A 12,477-nucleotide genomic window follows, 5' to 3' on the forward strand; every position below is an offset into this window, starting at 1 on the left:
GAAGTCCACTCCCCCCATCCGTGGACTTCAGTGAGGAAGGGCAAAAACATCTTTAACTGCCTCCCATCCCTTCTTATCTATTTCTCTCTGCCCTGCAACAGCCCGGGGGGGGCACTCCCAGTCCCAGGGCAGCGCTGCAGCCTCCGGCCCTGCGGTTGCCTGGATGCAGCAGGGAAGCAAGGGAATGACCGGGCGAGCAGCACCGCCGCCCCCTCCGCAAGCCCCTCGGGCCAGACCAGCACCCCACTGCTGGGCAGTCGCTGTGACACTGGAGCCCAAGAGTCTGGGCTCCGAGGAGCACGTTCAACCTCTGGCATATAACCCTGCAACACGATCTCCACCATTTCCACGTGGGACATCCCTTTCCGCCTCCTACGCTGCCTAGGCTGGGCACCAGCTTAACCCACCTGCTGTGAGCTGTTAGTTGGTGAAGTGTACTCCGCTAACGTGAACTTTATATGCAGTTTCTGGGATGCTAAGAGGCCGTCACAACCCTGCCTGCCCAGGGTAGACAGGATTTGTGGGAAGAAAGCCTTCTGAAGCTGCTGCAAGGACAAGCTACGGCCTCGTCAAGCATTAACCCCCAGGACCACTCCCCGAAACGGCAGTAACAATCCAGTTAGGAATTTGAAAGCCAGCGAGGATCTTCCCACAAACAGGCCAGCCCTTTGGCAGATGGGGGCAGGAGGGCCAGGGCGGCACACAAACGCAAGCTCTCATAACACCATAAAGAGCTTCTGTTTCCCGACACACTGCAACAGAGGGAAGGCGGAGGCAGAGAGAAAAGCAGCAGTCTCGGGCCACGTGGCAGGTCAAACCACCGCCCAGTTTGTTGGCATCCTCTAAAGTTTAAATATTCTTTGAGCCAGCAGTGAATCATCCCTGGCAGGTAAGAATGATGTTAATTTATGACATGCCAAGTGCAAGCAGATCTTTTGGTGTCCGTCCAACGGTTTTAGTCTTATTAACACACGGCGACGGCTCAGGTTGCAGCTGTGCACATTAAACTCTGGCAAGTGGCATTTTAAACAATGACAAACTTCAGAACAATCACTCCACACATGGAGCCAGGCCAGGCAAAACTGAAGGGTGGCAGAATAAAGGTCAGGAGGGTAACCTGTTTGTCTGGGAGAGGAGCAGGTGGCCCGCTTGGGTTGCTGCAGGGTCTTTAAACCGTCTGAAGGACACAGTCATGGATCATTTTAACCCATTAAGCTGCTTAAGCCTTCCCTTACACTGGTTTGAACTTCAAGAGAGTATTAAATCTTAAAGAGCTTAGTAACACATCTTCAGCTCTCCCCTGTGCTTGCGCATTCGCAGCGCGCACGCTGCGCTGTGGAAGCGCACATCCTTCCTTCGACAGCAAGACCCCTCTGGCAGCCGAACCCGATCCAGGCAGCTAAAAAGCAGCGAGCTTTCCACTAAAGCATCGCACCAGAGCGGCAAGTGACGTTGGGAAACGGACAACAAGGGGGAACACATGACTGTCACCGCCATGCTACTCCATGGGCCCGAGGACACCGTGGCTTTCAGAGCCAGAGGAGGAAGATGGGTCGGAGAGGAAACCATCTCATCAGTTCCTCCCTTGCCAACCTCACAAGGGACACGGAGCGAACAGCGGTTACCGAGACCCCGCGGCAGCCCTGGCTTGTGTCCAGGGAACTCAATCCACATCCAGCAAAGAGGGCCGCGTAAGAGAGTGACTTCTGAGTGCAGCTTCTTACCTTGGGCAGAGCAAAGTCAGGCCAAACCATTCCTGCCAGTTGTGTTTTCATCAGAAAATGTGATGGTGGAGACATAAAAGACATTCTCACGGCAGAAAACGTAAATATTCCAAGCCATGTTTCAAAGCTGTATTTCTCAATTTGAAATATATCAAAATAAAATTTTTTGAGTGTCAAAAAACAGATGTTTTGGAATAAAACAGTAGAATGAAATCTGACATGTAACAATGTTTTCCAATGCAGTGCTTCCAAACCGATTGTTTTCAGAATTTTTATATTCCACCCCCCCCATCTTATCCTTGCAAGCAGAATTTTTTTTTTTCAAACCAGGTACTTCCCAAAAGAAAGAATTTTAAACAATAAATCAGGTCTCGTTAAATGAATACAAGGATTTAGCTACACATGAGATCTGATCCCGAACATAACAGGATGTAAATTCATAAAGAAATAGTTATCTCTGATTTAAACACCAGGTGTGTGGATGTACTTATTCCCAAATGAAATTAAAGGAATTAAATTCTTTAATAACAAGGCACTTTTATTCTGGAATAGGAGCATCCACATATGCAATTAATCAAGAATAGCTAAAGCCACAGTAAGGTCTCAGGCTACTGACTGTAAATGAAAACAGTAAATTCATTCTCCCTCTTGCAGCTTCTTGCCACATAACACACTCGATCCCCCTGGATGAGTGTTCCTGTAAGTAAAGGGCGAGTCCCAGCACGCCTGTGAACACCTCATGATAATACTTCAACGAGATGGACTGGAATCAATATTTTTCATCTTTGCAGCTTGGGGCCAGAGAGCAGCGAGTTGGGCAGGGATGTCAGACAGCGTTGCCACCCAGCGCGGCGGGGAGGGGAACGGGCTCGGCACTGACCTGGAAAGAAATTTCTAGCTAGTAGGTATCAGTTCCTGCAGCATTTGAGCTTCCGTGAAGGAGGAGGGAAAAAGGAGATAATTAAATAGAGGTTTTCAGTTCTAACCTTCTCCCAAGTATCCTTACAGGAATCAGACATCAGTTTGGCTACATTTTAGCTAGAGCTCCTAGAGAAACTTGAGCCCCCATGTTTCATAATGGAGGCTTTACAGCCAGCATTAGATACCGCTAGATCTAAAAATCTGATACGAAGTACTGATTTAATATAAATGAATCCATTAATTTAAGTTAGATACCGTCTATTCATCTGCAGCCAGAACAGAATGCATATTTGTGATCTAGATCATTTTACAGAAATGTGATCAGGTGCTTTTGCCTGATGAAGAACAAACCTGTGGCACTGTGCAGGTAACACACTGCTTTAATATTAGCGAAAATGGGACCAGAGCAGGAGTTTGTGTACTGACTAGAGAGTGGAGCATCATTTTCTCGTCAGGAGTGAGGACAGAGAGGAAAGAAGGGCTGTTATTTGAAACTACACAGGAAAAGAAACAGAAGAGGTATTACACTGTGAGAGTAATGAGTGTAGCAGTAGAAGTATAAAATCAATCTTAATTCTACAAAGGTGTAAGATACAAACTAACTCCCTATCGTGGCAGTTACTCAGTTTTTATGGAAACCAAGATATATATATAACAGTAAGGTGTGAATACACAGAATAATTACTCGCGGTACTTTTAGACATGGGGTTCTCTACTGCCTGGACAACTCACTGTTTTTCACCCTACTTTAAAAAGAGCACTTACCTAGAATTCATATGGGAGATCTTGCCAGCCCTATTCCAAGCTTGGCTTTCTGAAGAAAGTTAAAGCTGTTTATCTTGGTAATTCTTCTCTTCATGTATCATCTACATTGATTTGGCTTTTTGCAAAATGAAATTAGAGAGCCAACAGAGACAAGGCAAAAGCAAAGGCAGCCAAATTCAAGTCCATGCTCAGACTGTTTCAAAACTTCAGTGCCAGCAAAGCAATCACAGTTATCACAAACTGACCCAAGAATATCCAGCTTGATTCTTCTAATTGCTTTAACAATAAAAATCAATGGTTAGAACTCTAAAGTATAAAGGAAACCTAATCAGATTGATATAATAGCTACAACAGCAGAATGATAGGAGTCAGAAGGTGAATCGACAAAAGCAGATTGGGCCATATTTGACACCACCATTAGTCAATACTTGACCCAGAAAGAACATTGGTTGTCTTTTTAAACATATTTTTTTCATGAGATCTAGGCAATGTCATCAGCATCTTCAGACCACTTCTCTATTTTATCATGAATTATTACGTGCCCTAGCCGTTCCTCATTCTTCAACAAAACGTTAGCTTTCCAGTGGACCTTACCTGCACCTGCACCAGAATGGAATTTAACAATGCGTTTTTCTTTTCTTACTAGAATAGCTTGATCTGCTGTTATAAGACAATATTCATAGTACCAATGAATAAACAAACTCAGTATTGCATTTTTCATTACAAGAAAGCTTTCTCAATTGATCTGAAGAAAAAAATTTAAGCCTCCTAACTTCATGAGGTTCACAGAAAATGACGGCAGAACACCTTCAAGGCACTGGTCCTCATACCGTGGTTGTAATCATATTTAGCAACAGAACAGGCAGCCATGACTGACAGCTTTCTTTGACAGAAAGAGACAGTCAATATTTACATTCCTCATGAACATACAAAAGAGCATCAGGGTACTTGAGAAATTAGCCCTTGATTGCCACTTGGAAGGCATCATCAGAAAGTCAAATCACTTCAGCACCTCCAACAACAGAACTGCTTTCATTCTTGAGACTCAAGATCTCTCACAGATGTGTCAAGGTCTTTTGCCTGGGAGCGGGAGATGTCTGAAAGGCATAACGGGTGCTGAAAAAGCATGCTATGAGGGCTTTATTATTTAAAATGTCAAAAGATAAAGAAAGCATTCGGTCAACTCTTGCTCTCTTTCTTGCTGAAGTAGCAGACATAAAACCGGTAGTTACAAATAACCACTCCCAGGCTCCTAAGCCAGCTACAGGGAATACTGGTAGGATTCTTCAGTGCAAAATAGAACGAGCTCTACTGTAATATTAAGTGATCACTGAAGTTGGGGGACACCGATGCAGTGGTTCAATTTGGCTCTCAATTTCCCAAAATGTCACCACATAGAAGAGCCCTAAATCTTGGCTTAGAAGTCACAAAACATGCAGTGCCTTTCCAAGTGAGATCTCAGCTCCTCTCATTTCCTGCATACAATAGCATTATTCAGCCACTGAAGTTTCCACTTAGCTTGCATTTATGCCAAGTACTTTTAATTGCAAAGGAAAAGGATGTTAAGCTCTCCCATTTGTTTCTTTCTAATTCATAAAGGACACAGCAGTAGTTGGTAAAAGTTATAGGTTAAGGGTTGTTCTCCCCCGCCATCTCACTTAAGGGACTTGCATCCTCCTCCTGCTGCCTGGCAAACAGAGGTTACCTACATTGCAAGGGTAGGAAAATTTATGTTGTCAGTCAAAAATACTAAAAAGGCAAGTCATTGTAATCATACTAACAAACAGGCATCAGGGAAGTCTGAATCGTATCTAAACCCTTCAAGGCATCCATCATAACTGATGTTCAGAGTCACCTTGACCAACACAGGTCTCATTTAAGAATGGATATGCTAGTATTCTCCCAAGACACGTACAATAATTCAGACAGCATCCAACTGAAAGAACTCATCAGCACAGATACAGAGTAGCAGCTTTGACTGAAGCAAAATGCTGCACAGCAAGGAGTGAGACAACTGGAAAAACAGATGCTTAATTTCTACTTATTTTTGGCAACCTTGTTCCTATGGTATCTGTTAGATGAGGGGAAAAAATGCTGCTGAATGCTGCTTAGTAAATAATACATGAACCAGAGCCACATCTATGGACTATCAGGGTGGCACTCAATACAGCCCTACTGAAAGTTATTTTTCTTTTGATCAATCCATAGAAGGGTCTCAAGTAATGTTTCCATATGGGTTTTGTTCCTATTATGCAAGATCTGGTGAACTGCATTGTCTGAGACAAAGGGATTAAGTGAATTGAAGTGGTGTTTTGGGCTTGGCAGTGTTTTAAGAAGTGTCTTCACCCCACCTCTTCAGCCTTGGGACAAGAGACTTACTAGCTAATTACTATGCAAATGAACTGAAATGTAAATGAAATGCTACATCCTAACATAGCTTAATAGCCCCAGGAGCAAGAATTAGTTAATTTTAATGGACTGTAATTCTATCCAAAAATATAGTTTATTAACAAGCACGTACAATAAATTGCACCGCTAACTTTAAATAAAACATCTAGCAAGCTCACCTTCACACTAAGCGACATTTGGTTAATACAGAGCAAAAAAGCGATACACATATGCTTTCAACAGACATAGAACGAACTCAGTTGCAATCCAAGTTCAAGTTGTAATCCAAAGAAGGGCACATAAAAGCAAAAGCAATGAAGACTTCACATGAACCTTGCCATTTCTTTCCACCAGACCTCTGGTCTCTTACAAAATAGGTCTGTAATACAAAAAGTAATAAAAACTCTGGATTCAATTTACTCAGCCTCTTCCATCACAAGTTGTTAACTATAACATTTTGCAACAACGCGAGTAGTATTAAGAGGGCGGTAAGAGGCAAAGATAGTTACGTCTTGGAATTACATAAGTTCAGCTGCAGATCGAGAGGCTGCCTAGCAGCAGGCATGTGTCATTGTCCCAGTTTTTGCAAGAAATACAAAGATGGTAAAACACATTCTTCTCTCTCATAAATTAACACTTGATCCATCCTCCACTGACATCAAGGCAAAAGTTCTTCTGTTATCAGAGGTACTCTGATGAGGCCACAGTGGCCTTCAAAAAAAAAAAAAAACCCTCCTCTCTAGTGAAAGGTTTGTCACTCTCGGGTCCTCAACTTGGCTGGGATGTCAGTAAGACCTGACACGCTGTTACCACACGGGTGTTACAACAGTTTCATCCTCCCTTCATGCCAGAAAAAGGGATTCAGCAGAATTCGATATATAAGAATTGAAGCCAACTTGGCAATAAACAGCTCCGCTCCGGGTAAGATCTTAACCTCACCGCAACGGAGTAAATAGGTTTGTAATGAACTTCAATAAGAGCCCAAGAGAAGCATCAGGCCAAAATAGAAAAATATGCACTTCTTGATATGAGACCCTGTTCTTCACACAGGAAAGGACATTTGTATTTCTGATCCTGCAGGTGAGTAACAGGAAGGTTCCCAAGAACAGTGCTCCAGATGTTAAGTGTCCAGAGTAAAACCGCTCAAGTAGTATTTTTAAAGAAAGTCAGTGATTCCCGTTTCCTTTGTGGCAGAACAGAAAGTTATCTCTATAAGCAGTAGGATCCCAATTTTATTAACATGGTACCTGTTACCACAACGTAAAAATTGTGCCTGTGCTCCCTAATCACATTAGGAGTTAATCTTTACTCAGAAAAATTTTATAGCAGTATCAATGGGTTAAGGCTTATTTTCTCTCATTTCTGTCCTGCACCTTTCTCTTTATAATGCCTAGAAAAAAAGACCCTGAAACTTCTCCTGCTCCCACCTTAAGTGAAGAGTTAAGATGTACTTTTATGACAAAAAACCCTTTAAAAATGGCCATTTTTTCCCAACTGCTGGAACCAGATTTTTTACAGTACAAGGAAAAATTTATCTCAATGTGAACTAACCTGATGAACAAGAGCAAGCAAACAAAAATCACCTAGAAATAAACATGTTAAAGAGAAGTCCAAGCATTGTGACACCTTGTATTGAAAAACACGTGATGCACGGTTCAATCAGCAACAAGCTCCCTCTCCCCTCTGCAACTTGCATAGCTGGCTCTCATGTTAGCTGGTTATGAAATACTCTTACAGTAGAACAACTTTAGAAAAATTTGGACAAGTGAGAATGGAGTTATTTTAATCTAGAACAATATCACCCAAAGATACAGATGAATACAAACACTGTTTGTATCAAAAAACCATCAGAGAAACACGAATTTAAGCTGCATTTTCAGTCTATATATTGGCTTTCCTCTTCCTTGTTTTATAAAAATAGGGTATGACATTTCAGCTTCAATTGCGTGTTTAAGTCATTTATTCATTGAACATTCCATTCTTGAAATATCATCTATTAAAGTGTTAGTTAAGATTCATCCTGCTTATAGAACAGACTAAATTTCTTCTGAACTGCACTTGTAGAAAATAAGACTGATATGAACTCAATAAAAAAAATTATTAGATTATGGGAAGAAGAAAGAAAATAAAAAATAAATAAAAAACCCCCAAGTGCTGCCCTTACTATCTGACTCCTAATAAAACAAATGCCAATGCCTTTTAGTTGATCAAAAGATTTAACTCCAAAATAGTATTTACAGACTGAATTGAGAAATAAACTGTGCTTTGAAGTCTATAAAAGAGGACAAATAAACTTCCAACAAAACATCTCCTTCAAAGACAGAGGAAGCCACAGTAAAAATAATATTGAAAATGCCTGATCAGAGTATTGTATCAAAAATTAGTATTTGTAACACTACCGCAGCGCTCTCATCATCCAGTTAAAAAAATGGATTCTGTACTGCACTTGCACATTTCTGATATAGGTATAATTGTACATGGGTAATTTACAACTCAACTGTGTAGTCCTAAAGGAAAAGAAAAAACCTGAAGATTCATTTTGCTGCTTCAGCGGTAAACCCCGCTGGGTGGGAAGGCCTGTTGGGGATACCAACATTGAAACAAATTAGTGAAATGACAGAGTCTGAAATCCAATAGTACAAAGTCTGCTTGGACATGGCTCTTTCCCCTACTGCAAAGCAGATTTAATAAACGGGATTTATTTTAGAAAGTTTCACAATTCTTAAACAGTAGATGATACTTGCATTCCTGAAGGATTAAGTTCTACATTTCTTAATGCTAATTCAACTCTCTAAAACCAACCCAATAAAACCAGCAAAGCTTTTACAAGTAACATGCACAACCTAAAAATTCCACCCTCAAAAACTGCCTTTTTGGTACTCTTTTAAGCTCTTAAGATACTCTACTTATTGAAGAGATGCCAGGAATCCTGCAGTGGGAACAAATGCTTCTTTGGCAAAAGGAAAACATTTTAATGCCTCCTCCCTTCAAAGTATGCACACCTCACCACAACATATGCTAATATACTACCAAATAAGTCTCTTTATCTTGCCATTTTTATAACAAACTGTTTCATTCATATCTATTTCAGCTTGTAACTACCTATGGCACAGAGCGGCACACTGTGCTAAATCAACAAGTAGCTTACACCTAAGAAATAGAAAGCAAAAAAAAAAAAAACCACCCCACATTATAGTAAAAAAAAAAATTCCAAAACAAGTCAACAGGGGCTGATTTTATATAAACTGTTTCAGTGTAAAATTAAAATTTTAAGCCATGCAGGCATGTTGGGCCTTTTTTCCATCCTTTGTCCTTTATTTAAAATGAACAAGATCTAACAAAAAAGGATTCCCACAAATATGACAGTGAGTGGAAATTTGCGCTAAATCTGCCATTAATATATGAAAATAAATGTTACAGCCCTTCTGTGAAGATATCTATGTATGCATATATACCTATGCATGGAGATACACATACCTCGCCCCAGATTTCCAGCCTTCTCCGAGGTTAACACACTCCACTGACACACTTTCACAAATCAGCCCAATGCTGAATCTAGAAAGAGATGAAGACCAACCCTTTGCAGATCTACAGTCTGCAATTGTAAAAATATAATAAATATAGATAAATATTTACTATCGTATTACTTTTTTTTCAAGTGAAACTGATACCTGAAGTCATCTTCTTTCTGAAGAACTCAAAGAAGCAAAAGGGGAAATGTTTTTAAAAATAAAAAAAAGTGATGAAAATAAGGAAAACACACCCTCAAACATGCTAGAGCAAGACCAGTTATGCAGGCATCAGTACCAGCCTTCTTTTTATGAAACCAGATCTTTGGTCTCCAGACATATCCTAGTTACTCCAATTAAATCAGCATGGTGTCCAATGACACCAGATCTGATTTTAATATGTGGATTTAAATACCTCAGTTGACTGTCAAAGACTTGCTAGACAACTGGGATAACTCTGCTGCGGAAAATATTAAGATGAGAGGGAGAAAATAAAGCTAAATTCTATAGGATCCATCAAAGGTTTCTGTAGGCTTAGATCTGTACACCTGAATCCAGCTGTAGGGGTGAAGAGGATGGGGAGGAGTAAGTGAAAACTTGTTTGTCACAACTGAACCTTTTTCCCCCATTAGAGGAATGAAAACTGCCTCAACTGATGCAATGGGTCAACCTTAAGACAGCCACATTTGAAAAATACTGGAAATCCTGAAGTCAGAGCTTGTGAATTTGTTTGGTTTGTATGCTGTCTTGGAGGAGAGAGAAGTTAATACTTTTAAAAGCTTGGTATTTACACTTCCAAAAAGTTTCTGCAGTTCATCCAAATTTGATAGGGCAGGATTTAAGTGCCTCTTAGTGTTCCCAACTGGGCACTTCTGCTGCTTTGGCACACGCGCGCGCACACACGGTATTCCAGTACCAACGGGATACGACGTCTAATGCAGCTTTAAACTGGCAGCACTCCTGAGTAGTTTTAAATGTTTATCAACTCAGTAGGTCAAAAGTCTGCAGACACTGGGTGGAGCAGCAGTATGCCACAAAACTAACAGTTGTCCTCCTAGAAAAAAAAAAAAAAGGGGGGGGGGGGGAACAGTTGTCAGTAAAGATTAAAGCTCCTGACCCCATTCAACATCAGACAATATGCTGGTTTGTAAAATACAGGATTAGCTGATCTCAACACTTCAGAAAAAGAAGGTTCAGTTGCTCTATACGAGTGCCTGATACACTGCAGGGAAACACTGCAGGGGTTCTCAAAAGCCTTCCTGGTTTCTTACGTATTCAGTTTAAAGAAGCAGCATGTGTTTTTTCTTTCTGTGGAGGGTGTGGCTGGGTGTTATAACCCGTAGGTTTAACAGCTAAAAGGAAAACAGCTGGGTGATCCTTTCCTTCAGCTTTGCTCATGTGTTTCTTAAATTACTGCTTGTAGGCATGAAATAACTGAAGTCCAGTGTCCTCCTTTGTTTCAGCCAAGTGACCAAACCAGGCCCAGATCTTCAGAACGGATGGTCGGCAGGCAGTGCTGTCGCATTGTGCCAGGTACTACAGCAGGGGTGGCAACATGAAAGTGTGATGCTAGCCTCACCGTGACCCTCCTCCTGCCCCCATCCTGGCAGGGACCTAGATATCTGCTTTAAAAATGTTAAGATCTGTTTTTTGCTAACCCAGAAATCACACTTCACCCAGTGCTCATGTCGTGTGCTTTTTCAGATACAGAAATCCAGTTCAACACTTAACTATCCTTTCCTATAAGAGGATACAGAATGTGAGACAGAAATCCAGACAGAAGTTACTGGCATGGATGTGGTGTGTGCTAATCAGCGCCGTTCAAATGTTCAGGATCCCTACCCTGTGTGTTTTCATGGTCACTGTAAGCTCTTTAGAACAGAAACCCTGTCCTTCACATCTTTCTAAACGAGCTATCACACCTCTACAATTCCACATAATCTTGCCATGTCAAGTGCACGAGCTACAGAGATAAGGATGACAGGCTACCCTGGTTAGATCTCATTTTCTGTGGATTTGCGTCCCTGTCAGCTACTTAAGACTGTATTCATTAAGGCATTTTGCAGAACACAGTACATTCTCGTCTAAGGGAAGGAATGATAACCATTCATTAAGCAAGTGAAAACCATGCAGAAATATGTATTTTCAATTAATATATTTCAGAATGTTAATATGGTGTTCTTCCAAAATAGCCCTGAAGTATATTTTTGTTGAGACGTAACTTTAATAATTCCTAAAGGTGTCTACTGATATGTCTATCATCTCTTAAGTTTTACAATAAGCAACACTTAGCAATTAATTAGAAAGTAGAGCGCTCTACTCTAGTCCAAACTCTCCCATTGCTGGATTATTTCAGATAATGTAAGGATTGTGACCAGCAAGTAAGTAGTTTTCCATCATTTTCTTAGAAAATGATATTGTTCAATGCTTGAAAGAAATTATTTATATCATGATTATAACATCTTATGCCACTCTGAATATTCAAAGACTGTAACGTGGAAGCAATTTATTTTACTGAACATGAAACCCACTGAATTTCAACATACGACTGAAGTGTACCAGAATGGCAAGTTGAAGTATGCAATCTTTACAATCAGATCTTTCTAAGAAAGATCACTTTTCCAAAATAGCATTTATGCAGCCTTCTGGCTGCTGTCCAGATTTGGCATACCTAAGTTGTTTTCATTTCACAAAGTTAAATTGCTTACAAATCAGATACCTCTTATGCCACAAACAGCAAAATAACCTGTGATACAGCTGTGGAAAATAGGTACCATCAGCCTGAATCACCAATTAGCCTCTTCCTTTTTGTTAAAGATCTTCCTATTGAAAAGCAGTTTCTTATTTCAATGGAAGGTAACTATCAAATCAATGGATTTCAGCTTACAAGAACTAAGTGGCATTCTTGTCAATTATATATACCAACATTCCTTTTTAAAGCACCTTTCTTTACTGCTCCCCACCTTTAGGAATATGCTTTGTAACTAGTGGCTTGACTTGAATTCTCTAAAAAGAACCTGAACATCACATTTGCTTGTTGACTCCAAGTGACTTTTCTTTATTAGGTTTCAAACAGTACCGTACTTTTGTCCAAGTAGAACCAGTTGAAATTTCTCAGATGGTGCTTTTCCATTGCAGAAAGTGGATTCAGTTGGTATTATGGCTCATGG

The 12,477-nt window shown here is 40.6% G+C and overlaps 1 protein-coding gene across 7 annotated transcripts in view; it reads right to left on the reverse strand.

The window, feature by feature from the left end:
• Positions 1-5,873: 5,873 nt before the first annotated feature.
• LRRC28 (leucine rich repeat containing 28) overlaps positions 5,874-12,477 on the reverse strand; it is a 54,637-nt gene continuing 48,033 nt past the window's right edge. For 5 of the 7 annotated variants that reach the window (XM_075713776.1, XM_075713775.1, XM_075713773.1 and 2 more), the window contains one exon: positions 5,874-10,361. In XM_075713776.1, the coding sequence (XP_075569891.1) occupies positions 10,289-10,361 (73 nt within the window). In that variant the 3' untranslated portion in view covers positions 5,874-10,288. The remainder of the gene's footprint in view (positions 10,362-12,477) is intronic. The other 2 variants (XR_012831191.1, XR_012831190.1) reach the window with 2 other exon arrangements.

This window comes from Pelecanus crispus, chromosome 7 (genome assembly GCF_030463565.1).
Source record: "Pelecanus crispus isolate bPelCri1 chromosome 7, bPelCri1.pri, whole genome shotgun sequence".
Taxonomy (NCBI): domain Eukaryota; kingdom Metazoa; phylum Chordata; class Aves; order Pelecaniformes; family Pelecanidae; genus Pelecanus; species Pelecanus crispus.